The sequence below is a fragment of the Euprymna scolopes genome, chromosome 14 (assembly GCF_053919585.1).
Source record: "Euprymna scolopes isolate OS-2025 chromosome 14, ASM5391958v1, whole genome shotgun sequence".
In the NCBI taxonomy this organism is placed as follows: Eukaryota; Metazoa; Mollusca; class Cephalopoda; order Sepiida; family Sepiolidae; genus Euprymna; species Euprymna scolopes.
Window position 1 is genome coordinate 22,519,753 of NC_136495.1, and position 21,329 is coordinate 22,541,081.

Sequence of the window (21,329 nt, forward strand, 5' to 3'; positions counted from 1 at the left end):
CATTTTAAAAATAGGAATACGGGAGAACTCCAAATAATTCAAACTTACTAGACTTTAGAAAGCCATTCTTAACATGAAAAAATTGGAAAACTTTAAATTTGCTTAAAAATAATTTTCTTTATAAAAGTTAAAACATGATTTGTGCCATGTATACATACATCATACAGATTTCCTTTTATTTTTTAATATATCTGAGGAATTCTGAACAAGGATACATTTTTATTACTAAAATTATTTTAAAAATGTATAATACTTATGTAATTTAACTTTTGCCTATCTGGAAAGAAATAAATAAAATGATATTAAAAATATGAAATCAAATCTGCTCAGATTTTTTTATGCAAGTTAACTATAATTATAGTTAACTATAATAATGAAATTCAGAAAAAAATGGTATTTACTGACCAATTTCAACTAAAAGCAATGATATCTATTTAATTGGCATGTCAGAAGTATTTAAATATTACTACATTTAAAAAAAACAAAAACTCACCATACTGTTTTCGGAATGCATGACATAACAAGGGAATTAACTCAATTATACTAAAAACAAGGCAAGTAACTTATATTCATGATTGTTTATCTTCCCTTGGAACTTTCCGGCGTTTTAGCCAAACATTTTCTTTTCGCTAATTTTCGTCAAATGTTTTTGATAAAAAAATTTTTCTACCTCATTGTGTTGTATAAGTTTTGAATACATTCATTACTGTAACATGACAATTAAGTAGAGACCATTGGTTTGCCTTGAAACCTGGTTTCTTGATTTATTTTCATTTTTTAGACAAAATTAAAAATAAATTTAAAGAATTAAATAAAATTCTGTTAAAAATCACAAATAAGATACAAATATTTTTTATTATTAAAAATCATTTTCTTATTTTCATCTTAAAATTTTCAGATAAACTCATCTTTACTAATTAAAAATCAAAGAGATTTTGTCGTTGAAGGATCCACTTGATATCCAGAAACAAACAAAAAAATATTTAATATGGAACAACTCTCATGTCAAAGGAAGGCTATCATAAAAAAATTAAAAAAAATAAAAATTTGAAGAAAAAAATAAAATGCTTATTTGTAGTTAACAGTATTTTTGTCTAATTTTCACATTTAAATCCTAACATATGTTTCAAAAACAATTTTCCATTTTTATGAAACTAAAAATTTTTCTTCTTTTTTTAAATTTTAAAAATGCTTAAAAAATATTTGTTCAAAATTATACTTCTGCAGTTTATGAACTGTGCTACTTTTTTTTAGATAAGATTTTCAAGTTAAATTCAATCTTTTGCAGTTTTTTTTGTTTATTAAATTAAGTGAAAGTACAGAATAGTAACAAAACCCCCTCTTTCCCCATGTAATGAATGGGTTTGTAAATAATGGTATTGTTTCACCAGAGTCTGTAAACTGCACAAGTAATATAAAGCTACTGCCAATAGCACATGTGTCCAATTTTTTTCATATACTGTATAAACACTGTCCCCCAGTGTTGGGGGGGGGGGGGATCTCCAAACTCTGATTTTGTATGTAGAAGGCAAATGTTTGAAAATATTTTATGATTTTCAGAAAGTTCCATATGTGAGTACATACAGTATTAAAAATTTTATGATTTTTCTTGGCTTCTGAAAAAAGAAAATATATTTTTTCCATCTTTCAGTTCAAGTTTAAACAAATGTTATACAACAAACAAAAGAAAAACAAGTATCCAATTTGTAAAAATTTATTTTTCAAGTTTTTTTTTTAACAAGTACAAGCCACAAAAATTAAAAAAAAAAAAAAATTAGTCTCGTTGCACAAAATGACCTCCCCATCCACCAAACCAAAATGGACCAAAATTCATTGAATGCTTTTTTTTCTAAAAAAATAAATTTTCTTTTTCCCCTCTTGCCTATAACAAGTAAAAGCTTTCCTATAAAATTTAGAGAAATCAAATGAAATGTACAACCATCAAATACTTTTCTTGAAGTGCAACTTTGTCAAACTACTTTATTCCAGAGTTTGACAAGATGAACCTGAAAAAAGTCAATAATGATGAGAATTGTAGCCAAGCAATACAAATTATCAATCCTCATCTCAAAAAATGCAAAACAAATATTACTTTATTCTGCGGTCAAAATTCAAAGGTGATCTTTATCTCTTGAGAATAAGAAATAAAAAGCAAACAAAATTTCTAAAAAAAAAAAAAAAAAAAAAAAGATATAACAATTTTTGGTTTGGAAGTTTTGGAGTTGAGTTTTTTATAGAAAAGAATTCTTCTCCACTCAAATATTTTTATGGACTAGAATTTAATTAGAAAAAAAAAAAAAAACAAACATTTTTTTCAATTTTTTCTTTTTTTTAGTTTTCTCGTGCATTTAAAGATAATCAATTCAACAAAAAAGGGGTAAAATATACGCATTCTGTCAAATGGAGATGATGCAAGCAACATTAGAAATTCTAAAATTTCTTAATTTTATTTTTAATCCGATTTTATTACTGCAAATAACAAAAGAAAACTTGAAATGAATTTCATGGCAAAATTAACATTTCCAAAAGAAAAGAAAGAAAAAAAAACTTATATTCACCCTTTTTTTCTCACATTATAATTTATTATATTGAAAAATATTTTTTAAATATTGTCTCCCTTTTTCTTATAACAGTTTTCGCTGAAAATATTTAATTTCATGTCTTTTTTTTGCCATTGATTATTATTATTATAGATTAATAGAATCAGATTTAATAAAAATTCCAAAGTTTTAGAATTTCTAACATTGTTTGCATGTTCTTGATTGGATTAAATCGCTTATAAGAATAATAAAACAGTGGACGTTATTCTATGAGTCCAACAAAAAGTGACTTCAAAATTTCACTTAATCTCGTTTTAGAATTTTTGTTCAGAAAATCTTAAAAGAAAAAAAAAATCATCCCAATTTTGATTGAAAAATAAGAAATGATTTTATGAAGAAAAAAAAACAAAAAAAAGGCATTTTTGTCTTAAATTTTCAGCAGTTTTTCCTTTGAATTCATAAAATGAAGATTTTACTCCGAATCAATTTTTCTGGAAATAAAAAATTTCCATTGGAAAAATATTTGACAATTTTCTGTTTTGTTTTCAATGCAATGAATGGAACAAGTGGAATGTCAGACTTCTTCGCCTCAAATTTTCATCAAAACGAAAGTGACTCAATTTTCAAAACAGAATTTGGTATTTTCTACAACTCAAATCAATCTGAATGTTTTTTTTTTATTTGATTTACAAAACAAACTTGAAATGCCAAAGAAGTTTACTATTTAAATGATACCCCCCCCCCAAAAAAAATAACCACCATTAAAGTATACAAAAGTTGCAAAATAAAAAACTTTTCTGAAAACATAATAAAAACTCATTCTCAATGAGATCCAAACCAGAAAAGAAACTGAAAAAGTTGATTCATTTAATGCCGGTACTAATTAACTGTACACCAATGGATTTCTGGCCTGTTCCATAAACTATAATCAGAAACATTCAAGACAATATATTCAAGACAATATATTCAAGACAATATATTCAAGACAGCTGTAGAAAGACCAGGAATTCTAAACATAAACAAGAAAAATGTGAGGAAAAACAGAAAATTCTATCATTAAATTTCCTCCATGATGGATTAATTTTCTAAACATTAACAAAAAAAAACTCATCTGAAAAACAGTTTATCCAAAAGCAAAATTTCTCGTTGACTAAAAGTTTAAAACTTAACATTTTCAAGTGATTTTTTTTCTCTTATGATTACAGTGTACGCAACATATTAGAACTGTTTACAGCTGTTTCAAGACAATGGTTATTTTCAATCATACACTGCAATATGTTGTGCATACTCTTTATTTGGATTAAGATATTTTTTTTTTTAGAATCATAAAAGAAAAAAAAGTCTTCCAAACCATAAGTTTTCCTTTTTAAATTTAATCGATTTTATCCATAAAAAATATATTCCAAATATTTAAATAAAAAAAAAAAAAAATTTGTATAGAAAAGAGCAAAAAGCCTTTAGCCGAGATCGTTCCCCTTCTTGGAGGTTTTATTTTGGGAGAAAATCCAGTTTAATTTGAAAACTGTAGTCACTAGAGAATTCAGTTTTTTCATGTGGGGAAAGGGGGTCATTTTTCTTCACATTTGAGATGAAATCAATTAACATAAAAAAAAAATTTAAATAAATATGCGGCAAAAACAAGATCTTCCCAAATTTGTTGATTCCGAGTTTAGCAGGGAAATAAAGAGAAAGACAAAATATTGATAAAAATAATTTGTAAGAAATATTCACAACTTAAAAAAAAAATTTTTTTTTCAAAAGTGGTAATGGGGTGGGTTACTCATTGGATAGTAGGATAATTGAAGACGTGTACTTTGGGTTTATAACATTTCTTAGGATATAAAAAAAAAACAGTTTGTACAGAAGTAGATCCCTCTATGTTTTCAAATTTTGGCAAACATGTACTAATGTGTGTATGTGTGTGCGCATGACAAAATTTGAAAGAGACAAGATTATTAGGCAAATTTTTCTTTCATAAATTTTCCCTATTTTCTATAAATTATTCAATAACAGGTTGCAATTATGTAAGAACTGGCCAAATGTCAAAGTTGATATTCAAATCTATTTTATGCCTAAATGTTTTAGTGTTAATTTTGTTTAATAGCCAATCATATTACACACTTTGTATAATGTGTGTGACAAACATGCATTACATAAGAGCTATTCTTTTTCTATACAGTTATCATGAGTTGAATTCATCATTTGCGATCCTCTCAACTCAGGAGATTAGATCGTGGATATTTGTAAATCCATGGTCATGATAAAAAAAATCTTTATGCAAGATTAAGCTCTGCCTGAAAAGGCATTGAGCACTATGAAAATGCAAATTAAAACTTTGCATTGTTTCACAAAACTGACTTGTGTAATTATCAGTACACACACTATATATAGTAAAGTTTGAAACTATATAAAAGGTGTATTTGTGTGTGTGTGATAAAAGTTCAACGTTTCATTCTATTTTGGATGGAACATAATCTTTAAAATTAAATATTCATGTTCTACTCGAAAAAGTTTACAAAAACCTTATTTAACATTTCAGAGACACAAGATATAATTCCAAGTAATGTGTGTTTTTAATTTACTTTCTTCAACTCAATCATCCTGAGTAAGTCTTTTAAATGAAGACGAAATGTTGGTAAAGTCACAAATAATCTAGGTTTTCCTTTTTATATCTATATATGTGTTTGTATGTGTGTGTGTGTGTGCGCAAAATTCTTTGCGTAAACAAATGGGGTGCTTCTGCAATTGACCGCGTTTATAAACACCATATGTTTACTTATTTGTGTGTAACTCGTAGTCGAATAAATAAGAATGCCGATTATCTATTAAACACTAGTTTTTATTTTTTCACCAGTTTAGCCACGTTGAAGAACTGTGATACAGCAAAACAGTGTTTGTGGATAACTCTACAGTAGAGAAAAAAAAAAAAAGAGGTAGGCTTTTGTTCGAAGAGAAACTGATTTAACGTGATCTTGTCTTATGTAAGCTGCATATAACTATGGATTAACCTGAGCTTCGCTGGCATTCATCATTGTGTGGAGACACTTTCACTCCTGCAATTAGATTCTGCCAACAATGGTTATACTCAACTAACGAGTTGACTGATTCTAGAAGATTAAGTTTTAAGTAAGGTGCATTGAAAATGCCTAAATTTTTCGATTAAAAGAAAAAAAAAAAAATGAAGCGTAAAAATTATTTTTAACCACCACCAAAAGTTATAAAAAAATCACAAGAAAATATTTATGGCATTTTTATTCATTTTTTTTTTTTTTTTTGTTAAATTAATTTCCTTGGAATGTAAATCCTAAACACCGAAATATCTTTCTTTTTGGGTGGATTTTCTAGAAAAACAAAAAAAAACAAAAAAAAACTAAATTTACATAAAAAGAATTGGTTTGTTGTAGTAGCTTTTCTTTTATTTGATCGCTTTCATGGTTGCCATGGACGCACGGGAGCAGCACAGGGAGTGGGGAGAGGTAAACAAAAGGAAAAAAGGGAAGAGGGACGAGGCACAACTTTTAAACACTTCACTTATGACCCGGTGCTCCTTGGCCTGCAGGAACGGCAGGAGCTGCTGCGGCAGCAGGTACGGCTTTCTGTTCTGGATGTTCAGGTACTGGATGATCGGGTGCAGCTGCCTGTGGTTGCTATAATTGCAATCAAAACAAAAAAAAATTAACTCACATTGAAAATTATATGGATCATGTAAGTAAAAAAAGAAAAGAAAATTTTTTCATTACTTTATTTTAAGTAAACCTCCTCTCCCCAATTTGACCCTTGACCAAAAAGGGGTTTTTTTTTTTGTTTTTTTTACAATATTAACCTTACATTGTGAGAAATAATGTTACAAGTCCTTACATTTTCATTTTATGATTTTCCGAATTGGCTGACAATTCTTTCCTCTTTGTCAGTTCTTTTTATTAACATGCAGGTCAGGGGTCACCATCTACATAGAAGAACTCTCGTCAATATAGCTGCATGCATAGAAATATGCATGAACGCCTATTTAAAGCAAAAGTTTTATGGAGAATAACTTTTCCTGGCCTATGCTTTTTTACGGGCAACACCAACACCCTGCACTCAACCAGGTCAGCCAGTTTTTGTGACGGGCGGCAATTGGCAAGTCATAACTTCATATCGGGCATCTGCATGCCTTGCATAGAGATATACCTGGCTAGAGCATCCCTCACATACAACCTCTATGTAGACTGCCAGTTGGTTTGAGACTGCTTCTTGAATATTTGCAGTTAGCTACCCCTCAATCCATTAGTTATAGCCATTAAAAATGCTCATTATATGAGAACATACATTTATAGCACATGAGGATTCCCAATGGTTTTTAATCATAGTGGAGCTATAAATGAATAAAAATTCTGCCTGTATAGGGATTAGTGTTGGAACTCGAAATCGGAAAAAATCTGAATATTTGACGGCATCGAAAAATCTGTACCGATTTTCCGATGCCAAAACGATTCTTTTAATTATCTTTTTTATTTGATTTTGTTTAAAGTAAAATCTTCCATTGCTGGTAATAATGATAAAATAATAAATATTTATTGATTTTGAAATACAAGTAAAGCTAAAATCTATATATTTTCCCCCACAAATATAATTTTATGTTTAGAAAAATATCTGCACATTAAACGTGTGTTTCTATGGTAATCGGAGAAAAATACAGCTATATAGTTTAAATATTAAAAGCTTTATAAAGAATCATATAGTTTAAATATTTAAAGCTTTATAAAGAATCAGAATTGGGAATTTAGTACGGAATTGGTAAAAATATTGGAATCGTCCTATCACTAATAGGGACTGAACTCGCATCCGTAATGGTAATTCAACATGGAAAGGAGGAGAAAACGCGAATTAACAAAAACTTTATGAGATAAGTACACTTTGCTTGCTGGCTTCAAAGCAGCACATGTTGGCTTGGGCAGCCCAAAGCTGAGGACCCCCAAAAGGGCCAAGTGGATTGGTTGTTTTTGTTTTACGGCATATCAACAGGTTATTTAATGCCAAATCCAATGATTTTGAAGAAAAAATTTTTTTTAATTGAATTTTTTTTTTTTTTTTTTTTCAAATCATTTTCTATTTAACCCATAGTTGGGACACTAACAAGTACTACCATTCCGGGTCAGAGTGGACCTGGGAGCAATAGCAATTAAAGGGTGGCTCCACACACCCCCAAAGTCTGCAAGCTAGGGCTTCACCATCGGATATAGTTTAAAGTCATATCCAGGACCAGGCCAAGTGGAAGAATAGACTTTCCCCACGGCCGGCAGAGTACACAGACACAAATATAAACCTTGTGTTGAACATTGAAATTATTGAAATGAAATTATTGAAAAATCTTGTGTTGAACATTGAAATTATTGAAATGAAATTATTGAAAAATCTTGTGTTGAACATTGAAATTATTGAAATGAAATTATTGAAAAATCTTGTGTTGAACATTGAAATTATTGAAATGAAATTATTGAAAAATCTTGTGTTGAACATTGCAGTGAAATGAAATTATTGAAAAATCTTGTGTTGAACATTGCAGTGAAATGAAATTATTGAAAAATCTTGTGTTGAACATTGCAGTGAAATGAAATTATTGAAAAATCTTGTGTTGAACATTGCAGTGAAATGAAATTATTGAAAAATCTTGTGTTGAACATTGCAGTGAAATGAAATTATTGAAAAATCTTGTGTTGAACATTGCAGTGAAATGAAATTATTGAAAAATCTTGTGTTGAACATTGCAGTGAAATGAAATTATTGAAAAATCTTGTGTTGAACATTGCAGTGAAATGAAATTATTGAAAAATCTTGTGTTGAACATTGCAGTGAAATGAAATTATTGAAAAATCTTGTGTTGAACATTGCAGTGAAATGAAATTATTGAAAAATCTTGTGTTGAACATTGCAGTGAAATGAAATTATTGAAAAATCTTGTGTTGAACATTGAAATTATTGAAATGAAATTATTGAAAAATCTTGTGTTGAACATTGCAGTGAAATGAAATTATTGAAAAATCTTGCATCCAAACGCATTAGTTTGTTTTTAAATTCAAGAGAAGCCACAAATTTAAGTAATCCTTTTTTTTGTATGAACTGTATCTGAAATTATTTCATAAATATTTTTGTTGATCAGAAAATGATCATGGTTTTCATTAATCATTGATTGCCTGTTGATTTGAAAGTTACACACTTGTATCCAGATCTACCTTGAAACCCAACGTCCAAGCTTCGGCTGAGGAAAGCAGCATATCGCCAATCACCAGAGCATCAACAAAGTAGGAACTAACAACGAACTGCCAACCAACATGTTGAAAGTATTGTCACACAGACTTAGGATCTTGCACATTTTCTGCGCTCTGGACATCAGAGTGGTGATTTTCAGTGTGTGTTTGAAGGGTTCATCACTAGACAAAAGTGTAGCCACTGGAACTTAGGGTTAGTGCACATCGTATTACCCATGTGCACGACGTGCCCACATGGTGATTACGTTCATGATCGTACAATGTAGGGTTGTGCGTAACCTTCTCAGTTGTATTACACTTTCCCTATTTATTAGCTTTGTCTCCTTTTCCTTTCCCTATCCATTAGCTGCATATAAAAAAACAAAAAAAACAGTATGGTGTATGAAAAAAAACCAAAAACAACAGTATGGTATATGTACCTATGAGGGAACAAAAAAATCATATTCCAAAAGTTTTTTGTTTTTTTGTCTCTACCCATTAGCTTTTGCTCCTTTTCTTTTCGCTAGTTTCCTTAGTAATAGCTAAAGATTAAATTGCCAAACGATAACAAATGGGCAAAACCAGTTACTAAGAAACTGTCAGGTGCTCATCAAATCTATTTCCAACGCAAACTGATTAACTCTCGAGAAAGAAAAACAAAAAAGCTCACAGATTTTATGTACACTACGGCTATTTACAGTTTCTACCATCCAACCAAATTCGACGTATAACAGTGCTATCCGATTAATCCAATGACTGCCAAATCTATTCATAAACAAATAAGTTGATGCAAAAGTTTAGACTAAGTTATTAAATTTTCCTCCCTAAATGCCAATTCCAATTGTTTTTTTTTGTTTTTTTTCTTTTACATAATTTGATATCTCATAAAAAAAAAATTAATCTTAAAATCCTGAGAAAACGACATCAGCATAACCAAAATTTATTTTCATGCATTTTTATATCGAAATCACTTTTGAATTAAATTCTCCCTTGACATTTCCTTTTTTGGAGGAAACTGGTTCGACCCATCTAGGATGAATGCTGCCAGCATACATGCATTTTTATATTAATCCAAATTTTTTTTCTTATGAGGAAGTGATTACCCCAATCCATTTCTTTTTTTCTGTTTTATATATTATTATATTCTATTTTATATCCATTTCAAACGTGCGTTTGATTAACACATTTCTTGCAAAGATTTAAATGCACGTTTTTCCGATGTAGAAAAATAATCTCTACTCTCATCCATAATCACTGGTGGTTGTCCAGAATCACTCCTACTTTAAAAAAACAAAAAATACGGAAAAATATTTATGATGTACGTAATCATGATGGAGCAAAAGAAAAAAAAGAAAGAAAAACTCATATTCCAAAAATCACATAAATTGATCAATTAGTTGTATTTTTATAGAGAAAATCAAGTTAAACGATTTTGTACGATTAACGGGAAATAATAGGCATTACAAGTCTGACCTCAAAGTTTAAATAATGGAGTTATCTGCTCTTGTTTCTACAAGATGACAATGGTCTTTCCCTGCTTATTCATAAAATTTTATTTTCTTATTTAAAAATAAAACTACTTAATCAACTTCTATGATTTTTGGAATATGACAGTTAAGGATGAATTTAGAAAGTTTTGAGATTAAGACCAGGCTCTGCACAAAACTGAGAGGCCTGGAGAAGAACCATCAGGCAAAACCATCCAACCCATGCTAGCATGGAAACGGATGTTAAGCAATAATGGGGATATTTTTATTCTGTCAAGAGTGAATACATCATACATTTTTTTATTTGGTCTTTTAATATTTGTTGCCTTAAAATAGTGGGGAATTCTGAACAAAATCCAAATCATCTAATAAAAATAATAAAATAAAAGTAAGAATATTAGATAAGGATTATTTTTATTTGTGATTTACCTGATGATCTGGAGGTTGTTGTTGGTGAACACCTCCTGCGGGCTGATGTTGTTGTTGTTGCTGCTGCTGTTGCTGATGGTGTTGCTGCTGCTGTTGCTGATGGTGGTCTTGCTGCTGCTGATGGTGTTGTTGCTGCTGCTGTTGCAAATGCATCTGTTGCTGTCGCAGAAGTTCCTGCTGTTGTGCAAGCTGGGCCTGTTGCTGGAAGTGCAACTGCTGTTGTTGCTGTATATGCGCTGCCTGCTGCGGGTCTATACCTTGGGGTATGTGGTTGGGTATACCCCCTGGCTGTTGCATGTGCATAACATTCGGGTCTATTGGTTGGTTCTGCGAGGAAAAAGTTGCATGTGTAAATTACATCATCTCAAGTGAAGACGAGGTGGGAAGGATATTGATTTTTTTTAACTTAAAGAATGAATGAAATTAGATCAGATGAGGTTTAGATTTTAGCAAGAAATTTGCTTTCTGTTAATTAATGTTTTTTTTTTTTTTTTTACTAGTTTGCTTTGCAAGAGAAGTGTAAAAAGAAAGAGAGAAGAAAAAAGAGAAAAAGGAAAAAAAGAGAAAGTGAAGAAAAATGAAAGAATCAAATAATACATAGTCAATGAAATATGCAAATTATTTATTCATTCAGAAATAAAAAGAATGCTGCTGTGTCATCTATATAATTATAAAACTCCATGGACCTTGCATTATAATTTAATTTTATAGTTTTATAATTATAAAACTCCATGGACTTTCCATCTTTCAAAAAAGGGATGGCAGGTGAATTTTATATATATATACACACACACACACACACACACACGTATGGGCATGGCTCAGAGGGTAAGGAATGAAGATGGAAAGTTATGTCTTAGTTTTGATTTTAGCTGATGACAACCAAGTCATATATTTTTAGTTTTGTATCTCACTACTATAATATTAGGTTCAATATAATAAACGATAGAGAATTGTCTCTATTATAATTATATTAATATTTTAATTATAAAATTATTATTATAATTAAATGCATAATCTCCGTAAATTAAAATAGAGTTAAGTGGATCTTACGACCGGGCAATGCCAGGTGGCCTGCTAATTTAATATTCTTTGCAAATCTTTAAATCATGTAATCATTACGACAGTTTCTGACTTCTTTACACGCAAATCTTTTCCGTTATCGTTAAACTCTGTAAGTTTGTTGGACTTGTTGACGAGTAGAGGGTAGAAGGGTTAATACTGCATCATTTAGTTCTCTTTTCCACATTCACTTCGCTTTCGCAGCCACATCAGTATAGTTTCTTAGGATGTTGTCAGAGTACATGAGTGAGAAAGGTTTTTGTATATCAAATGGGAGTAGCCAATTATAAAAACAACTGAAATCTAAATGAATTTTCCAACTTTGGGTTCACGGCCCCCTGTGTAATTTGAGGGGAGGGGGTAGAAAGAAGATAGCATAAAAGACAACAACTTAAATGATATGCTAGCAATAAGTGGTAAAAACGTATTAAAAATAATTTGAACGAGTGTTTAATATCAAGAAATAAGTCAAACTCAAAAGAGTGCTGAGATAAGGGGAAGGAGACAGGAAGTCATTCTTTGATAAAACAAAAAGTCTCTCCTATGCCCATCATGAATTGTCTGAAGTCTTCATGGACAAAATTAACTTTTTTTTAGTTTTCAGAGAGAATGATAATCAAATGGAAAAGGTAAAATAAAACGGAGGGAGAAAGAGAAAGAAAAAACTCAGAAAGAGAGAGAGGGGGGAAAAAAAAAAAAAAAAGAAAAATCTATCCAAAAAGAAAATAAGGAGGTAAGGCTCTAACATTTAAGAAAAAAAAAAAGCTTTTCTTATTAAAAACCAGAAAAAAAAGCAAAGGACTAACATTCATGGAAGAACCTAGAAGAAATCAGTTTTTTCTAGAATAAAAAAAAAAAATTCCATTAAAATCAAAAAGGGTGTTGCTTACGTTTTTTTTTTTTTTTTTTTTTTACATAGGCATCACCACTTATCAAGGCCAAGAGGCCACTTGAGGATGGGGGGGAGTGTACAGTAGAAATTGGATAATATAGTAACCGTTAGTATGTGTGCATGCATATATTATATGCATTTTATATGTTCAAATATAGATGTATAGAAATAGTCACGTGTAACACTAAGGAAGGTAATTATATATTCGAGCAAACGTAAGAATCAGCAGCAGCTGATCCAAAATATTAGTATCAACAACTACAGTGATTTTAAACGAAAACGTTTGCGTTATTTGGATTAATCGGACTTATATTCTCATCTTGAGTTATTTGCGCAATGTTTCGGTCCATGTAATCTCCAACCTTTATGTGTATACGTAGCCATGTTGATATCAGGGAAAAAGGGGGGGGGTAACTCTATACTTTGAATGTTTCGTATTTAGGTTCTAGTTGAAAGTAAGTTAAAAAAAGAATATATAAAGTCAATAAAAATTATCAAACCAAACACTATGAGATATTATTTCTAAATTATTTATGATAAAAATATATATATAATGAATATATTAAAAGACAAAAAATATCTATTTGAAAATTAAAAAAAAATAACATCACGTTAATGAAAATTAAAACATACTGAGGAGACAACGTGACTTAACAAATTGGGTTTGTCGGCAGCCTCTTGTTTCGTAAATTTAAACCTTAAGAACTTCCAATTGGTTAATGAATCTAATTAAACTATTATTTTGAGGGGAATTGATTAAGAAAATCTCTTAGCATTTTTTTGGTCCCCCGATTTATCGGAGAGAGACCTATGTTTTTAGTGGCATCCGCGCTTCTGTTAGTTCGGACTACTGCCAGATAACCATCCATTATTTTTTTTCCTGAAATTTTGCCACAAATTGTATTTCGTTAAATAGATATGCACAGTAAAAAAAATTTTTTTGCAAAAATTTCCGTTGCATCCCCAGTGGCTCAAAAGAGGTAAAAAAATGTCACAAAATTGCAAAAAATGACACATTTCGCCCCATAACTTTTGATCCATCCATTAGATTTTTCTGAAACTTGGCCAAAATATGGAACCCAGTATGGGTGTCCCTGACAAAATTCTGGTTTGCGTCCCTAGGGACCTTTAGTGCTAAAAACGCCTTATTTTGTGGCTATTTTTTCATATTTCTCAACAAAAACTGGATATGTCTGACTATGTAGTGATTTTTCGCAGTGGTCAACTCAAATATACATGTTTAAGGCCTGAAACTGCACAGTTTTCCATTAAAACAGGGATTCGGCGTCCCCAGGGTTCAAAAGAGGTAAAAAATGCCCAAAATTCATTAGATTTTCCTGAAATTTGGCCAAAATGTGGAGGCCATTGTTCTTAATATTAATTCAGTATGGGTGACCCTGGCAAAATTCTGGTTTGCATCCCTCTGCCTTTTGGAGCTCTTTTTTCATATTACCCAAAAACTTTATATTTATGTCTATATAGTGGTTTTCCATCGTGCTGAATTTAAATATACATGTCTTAAGGCGTGAAACTGCACCGTTTGTACATTTTCACTGGGATTCGGCATTCCCAGGAGCTCAAAAGGGGTCACAAATGCCCCAAAATTGCAAAAAATTACACTTTTTACCCCATAACTTTTGCCCTATGCATTAGATTTTTCTGAAACTTGGCGAAAACGCAAAGGCAACGTTGGCACTTCACACTTCTCACATTCATCATTTCTTCACTATTTTTTGGGGCGTCATCTCACATGAAGCACCAGAGGGGGACCATGCATGTGCAGCTTGTTTTAAATACTACCAGAGTGCTCCCTCCCCGCCTTTTTGCCCTTGTTCTATTTTTTTTTTTATAGTAGTTTTATTTTTCGTTCCATTTTCTTTTTTCAAAAAACTTTCTAATTTCACCAATTCAAATATTAAAAAAAACAAAAAACACTGACCACTACTCCCGGTTGCGCAAGGTGATCAGAGGCTTGTTCGCGAATATTATCTTCTTCTTGTTTCAAAAGCCGTTCATATTCAGCCATATCATCATCTGAATAAATTGGATCTTCATCCAAACCCTGACAAGAAGGAAAAACATTTTATTGACAAAATAACAACAGCATATTTTGTTACAATTTATTTTTAAAATTACTTAGTCTGATAAGAAAACATTTTTACACAGTTACAAAACAAGGGAAATAACTCTTTTTTTAAATTGAAAAATATAATAAGTGTTGTCTATCTCACAACTAAAATTTTATTTCTTTTACTGTATAAGTTAAAATAATGTGCTAGAAAATTACAATTTAAGTGACTTAACTACATCTCGGATAAGTATAGGTCATAATGTGTGCGTGTGTGTGTTAACTGAAGCTAATAATATATCTAACAAAGCAAAATAGTAAAAGCTCAACCCGGGTAAGGGGAGCAATTAAATAAAAGATGAGGAATAAAAGTTGCGTATAACTATATACATTCTGATGAGAAGAATTTAGCTTTGAAATACTATGGCCTAAAGAGGTTTTTCTCTCACATTTTTTTACTTTATTGATCTGATGATATAATAAAGTTATATCTAACTTTTATTCTTCATTCTCTATTTAATAGATAAAAGAGAGAGAGTAAAAATAATATACTTAATTAGTGAATAAACATATAAACAAATTGATGTAATTATCTTAAGCTAAACTTTTTGTTTGTTAAAAATGAGCCAAATTTATAGCCAATTGGTTAGAATGATTGCTTCATGACAAACTGATGGTTCAATATGTTTACATTGATGCTCATTTTTGCAGTAAATACTAATCCCTAACTGTGCATCAAGCGGATACCATATTTACTTCATGGCACTTTATCATAACAAAGGTTCATACAAACTTTCAGCTGATTTGACTCAGTAGTTTTGGAAAAGAAGTGAAACAAACAAACAAACAGACAGACTAAGAAAAATATATGGATTGTTTCCATATACTATTCCATTTTGTCTGAATATTTTTTTCATATTTCAAACGCCCTCACACACACACACACACGCTAGAAGAATACTTGTCCAAGAACATTTAAAATTAATTCCCTAAAAGTGATGCGAAACTGTTCCGTTTATGCCTTTTTACGAAGATAAAAATCAAAATAGAATACTACTAAACTAGAACTTCAGTCTAGAATAGTTTACAATTCTTAAGTTAAAGTTCATTGCACAATTTTGATTCTAGAAAATGTCTAAAAAAATAAGGTTTAATTAAGCATAAGGAGTCTTAAGAAATTGAAATTTTAGGAATCTTGTTTATAGATCAAATTTAATGCAAATCTGAAATATTTTTGAATTCTCAAATGGGAGGTAATTCCTAAAAACTCTTTATACTCTGAAAAAAACGGAAATAAAGAATTATTTATTAGTTTATTTCTAGTGTGTATTATTAAAACTTTCACACAATTCAAAATGAAAGGAAAGGCAATACTGAGTAAATACAGCTAGTATTAAATAAAGTAAAACTGTTATGAAAAGGGGCAGACCCGAGTAAGTAAGAAAGCAAAACTAGATAAGTTTAAAAAAAAATATTAGGAAAAGACTAGAATTGAACCCGGTAGGCAAGGGTTGAAAGATAATAGAGATTGAAATACTAGGAATGCAGAACGATTGGCATTGTTCTCGCAAATAACTAAATATTATTTATGTCAGAGATAGAGCGATTGTCCATTCTTTTATAAATAACTGGATATTAAAAATGTCAGTTAAAAGAATAGATAATAACAAAGTTGAAAATGTTATGCAACAAATAGGTTAAATGATACAATTTAATTTATGGATGTCTTTTGTTTACGAGAGGTGTTAGATACATGTGCAAAGGGCACGGGTAAATTGAAACATGATAAAGTCACGTTGGTTGATCACACTTCTGACGTCATAAAGAAAGGAGATTCTTAAGATATTGAGACAGGGTTCGAAGTTAGAGTTTATCAGAGTCACAGATATAGAGTCAGTTAGAGATAAGAGTCGGATAGCGACTTAGTGAAACTGATGCTCTTAGAGGCGAAGGGGGAAGAGGAGACCATGTAGCCATACAAGCTTGAATTCCTGAGTCATCAGTCAGCTGGTTGATGAATAAAGAAATCATCCAATATTTGTAAACTTTTGTCTTCGTCTGTCGTTATTCCATTAACTGAAAAGGTAACTATGTTTTGCCTATCATCTCTTAAATGAACTTTGTATAACCACCTTCAAGTAATAACGTGTCCCCACAATCATCAATAATGTATCTCCCCTCCTCTGTGTTAACAGAAACTGTTGCATAAATGCCTCAGCTCCGTATTAATGATACGATAAAAGAATTATCATCACAGTCGTCATGATGTAAACAGATATGTCATTATAATCTGTATTAAGAGTCCCCGATATGTGTTGTTCCAATATGACCCCCTCCCAACTACATAACAAAGCTAGTAATAAAGAAATAATTGTAAAACACAAATAATGATAAAAAAAAATACTATAAAACAAAACTCAGAATATTTAGAGACATTCATTTTAGAAAATAAAAAATAAAATATTTTTTAGAAATACTTTAAGGCAGAATATTTTTTTTTGTGTTTTCTTTTAAAAGAGATAAATGACAAAAAAAAAAACAAAAAAAAAAAAACAAACCTTCCATCCTTCATCTTTGTTAAAATCTTCCTTTTTGGTAAGGGCTTCAAATTCATTCTGATCCAAGACATGATTGCCATCGAGGTCAGCCTCTTTGAAAACGTGTTCCCTCATACGATTAATCTCTTCCTGAGCTTCACGCATGTCATCTTCGGGATTGTTAGGATCATACATTTTCGCAATCTGAAATGGACCAGATTTTTAAACAAATAAAAGTAAAATCGGAAATCAATTTTTAAAAATGTTTTTATTTTGGAAATGTGTCGACAAAATGGATACTGAGTTCTTAGAATGCGTCCAACAAGTCTTGTAAATGATTTCATGTGGATTGAAGAAATAACAATATTCCAACTTGTCATGAAGCTGTTTGACAATTTTGAAAATGATTCAATTGATTGCTAAAATAGCTGTTAAAGCCAATTCTTGGATGTGTGAAATCTGTAATTTATTATACATATTGACCAGTTATTCATAATCAATTAATGGTTAAAGATGGAAATGTTCAAATAATTATTTTCATAATTAATACAGGGAATAAGGATTTCTTTCAGTTTTCCCATAAAACTCCAACTCAGCAGGCATTTTTTTTCTGGGCCGCTGTGTCTACATATTACCTCCATTTTTAATTCAGAATTAAAAAAATTATGTGAATCTTACAATCTTTTGTAGGATACAATTCAATCTTCAGTCAGATTCTCTCACAAGATATTGTATTGCTTCTCCCTTTTTTTTAAAAAAATAAATTAACCCTAGCTTTTCCTTTTTTTTTTTTTTTTTTTTATTCACACTAAACAAGGCATACTGACATGGAGACATAAGTGGTTACTGCGAATTAAGATGCTACTATAAATCTGGCATCAAAAATGAGAAGTTGTGGAGTAAGATATTTGTTCACATTACATTTAAATTTCTGTGTGTTTATATAGTTGGGAGAAAGGGAGTAGAAAAGGAATGTAGACTTAATAACCTTTGTTAAGTTAATTATAAAGGAAATAAAGAAAACATACTTTTCTTCCTTAAATGACTTCATAGTGGAAGGTATATGGACGATGACAAAGGAAAACAAATTAATTAATAACGTAACATTTTTTAGCCTTTTACACATAGATGTAGGAAAAGACACGTCTTTTTATTTACGTTTACAACACAAAGAGAAAGGACACGTCAAATACACGCGTTTTTATAAATGCAGTCAAAGAAGAGATTACGCCAAGTTACCCAACTAAAACATACATCACTAAACACACAAGTGGAGGCAACTCCAAGTTGAAAATAAGTGTCAACGGGAGACAACTCTTCAAGCATTAAAAACCCAGCAACATTGATAAATTTCCAATAAAAATAATAAATTTCTAAACGCAAGGATTTCAAGGAAAGAAGTTATAACAATAAAAAGTTATAATAAGCAATAAAAAAAAAGCATTCTAGCATTTGAAAAAAGTCTACAGCAAAGGGGTGGAATTTTGTTAATTTTTGGGCTTACTGGGGATGTGTAAGTTCAAGTGTGGCAAGTTTTTCAAAGCACATTCCATTGAAGTACTTGTAAAACATGCAAGAATGCAACATTGTCGTGGTGGGACAGTTTGAAACCAATTAGATTAGAGATTCTTTGTTGGATTTTGTCCAAGAGTGTGAGTCTAGTGTTTGGTGTACAATGAGCCAAGGGGTAATTTCATGTCAAATTATCCAGCACTTGGCACCCACGTCCTCAGATATTTTGCAATTTGCAACACAGATGGACATCGTAAAAAGTAAGAAATCCTGAAAATTGGAGCATGTAACTTCAGTTTCAGATTGAAAGCATTTTCAGTTTTGCATAAATTGCTAGAGATGTTGCCTGGGCAACATTTTTATAATTACCGTATATTTCGATGTATAAGGCAACCATCAGATAAGACGAGGTACAAAATTGGAGCAAATTTTAATAAATTTGTCATATATCGGTTGTATAAGATGACTGCTAAATCACGAAAGCATTTTTTTTTTAGCCTAGGCTACAGATTGCAACACTAGGTATCTTACAAAATATTGGTTCTTAAGGATGATATTTTTTAAGGGTCATCTTATACACCGAAATATACAAGACATTTTCTTGAATATTTTCAGTTTGACAACACGATGTGCCCCTAAAAATTCACTTAAGTTTTCTGACCTGAAGAATCAGAAATGACATTAGATTTGCTCCAAAATGCAGCCTTCTGTGTGATTTTATTCAGGTTTTATGTCTTTATTGTTTGTAAGTAAACATGTCATCAATTCTTCCACTCACCTCTTTAGTAAACAATGCTTCCACTTCGTTCGGATCGAGAACATTATCACCGTTGATATCTGCAGAGAAACAGAAGGAAGCAGAAGTAAGACGAGGGGATAAAACACTTCATCAAAAGAAGGAAATTATTTAACTTTGTTTCTTTGCTATTTTTAGAACAATCAATGTTAAGGTCAGGGTATAGTAATTATAGTCGGCAAGGAACCAAAAATTATTATAACTTTCTTTAAAAATGTTTCATCCATAAAAAAAATTGAAAATGCTTCTTTAAACCAGCAATACCAAAAAAGTATCCTTTTTTATTTTGACATAATTAAAATTTGTAGTAAAATTAAATGAACAGTTCATTTAAAAAAATTTTTTTTTTTAAAGAGATTTATTTGGTGCTGGTCCAGAACCCCCACCCTATGCATTAAAAAGACAAAAATAAAAATTTGTATGATGTACATACCTGTGATGGAAAAAAAATATTGTACACTAAAAATCACAAATTATTTTTTAAATAAAAAGAAATCAAATTTTATGGCTAAATGACAAGCAACCGTCTCATAACGCCATTTTGAAAACAGTTTAAAAGAATGGAAATAACTTCAAATAATTCGAAATTACAAGATTTTAGAAAGCCATTCTTAACATGGAGGGGGGCATTACAAAAACTTAAATTTGCTTAAAAATGACTTTTTTTTTTAATAAAAATAAAATTACCTGATCAATTTATATGATTTTTGGTGGATGATATTTTCTGTCACAAGTATGTATACCATACAGATTTTTATTTTTACATGGGAGGAAGGGGGGGGAGGTCTGAACATATACCATTTTTTATCTTTTCATTTTAATTTGGCAGACATTTCTTATGAAAAATCATATAAGCTTTGTAAGTTATACAGGGCAATAAAAAATGCATGATGCGCAGAACCACAATCAACGATTCCTTTGTGTGTCCTCAGTCAAACATGCAAATGCTAGACATTGCTGCTTCCTGTGTCATGCGTAAAAAATCCTGCATTCATACCAGTTAACAAATAGAAGCAAAAAGGACTTCATGCAGATCAGACAATCCTGAGGAACAATCTTTATGAGTTTGATGCACAACTTTAACTTGCTTAACAAGCAGCATCACTGGAGATTAAAACATGTTAAATGGCAAACATTTCAAATTTTTTTTAAAGAATTCAAAAGATAAAAATCAAAATCAGAAGAAAAAGGGGGAAACATTTACCGTGAAGTTTAAAGAAAGTTTTAGGGTCGAAATCTTCTGCGTTCAAATGATCAGATTCTTCCCAAACTTCTTCCAATTGAGCTTTTGCCATCTAAAAAAAATTTTTTAAAGAAGCAAATCAAATTAAATGACGTATTTTCATCTAATGAAGTCCCCCACCCCCCAAAAAAATTAGTTCATTTCATACATTTAATCATTGTAAAACCAGATTCAATACTACAGTATTTCACTGGGATGTCCTTTGAGACATATCAGAATTGCAATAAGACTGTCGTTGCATGTCCATTACTCCTCCTCCTATCGTAAAACACAAATAAAGAAAAATCTGTAACTAAAAGAAAATATTGTATAATTAAAAAATAAATCATGTAAATTCATTAGTTTTATTTTAAAAAGAGAAAATCAAATTTTATGGGTAAACAATGACAAACAATTTCTCTATGCCATTTTGTAAGATAAGGGAGATAATTCCAAACAATTCAAACTTTTGAGAAGTTTTAAAAAGCCATTCTTAACATGCAGAGAGATTAGGGCACTAGAAAAACTCAAACTCACTTAAAAATGATTTTCTTTAC

The 21,329-nt window shown here is 30.6% G+C and overlaps 1 protein-coding gene across 2 annotated transcripts in view; it reads right to left on the reverse strand.

Annotated features, from left to right (window-relative positions):
- Nucleotides 1-5,777: 5,777 nt before the first annotated feature.
- LOC145292906 (nucleobindin-2-like) overlaps nt 5,778-21,329 on the reverse strand; it is a 274,197-nt gene continuing 258,645 nt past the window's right edge. For both annotated transcript variants that reach the window (XM_080139047.1, XM_080139046.1), the window contains exons 7-12: nt 20,755-20,845; nt 19,533-19,591; nt 17,264-17,446; nt 14,577-14,699; nt 10,684-11,010; nt 5,778-6,187 (exon numbers count right to left, since the gene is read on the reverse strand). In XM_080139047.1, the coding sequence (XP_079995173.1) occupies nt 6,068-6,187; nt 10,684-11,010; nt 14,577-14,699; nt 17,264-17,446; nt 19,533-19,591; nt 20,755-20,845 (903 nt within the window). In that variant the 3' untranslated portion in view covers nt 5,778-6,067. The remainder of the gene's footprint in view (nt 6,188-10,683; nt 11,011-14,576; nt 14,700-17,263; nt 17,447-19,532; nt 19,592-20,754; nt 20,846-21,329) is intronic.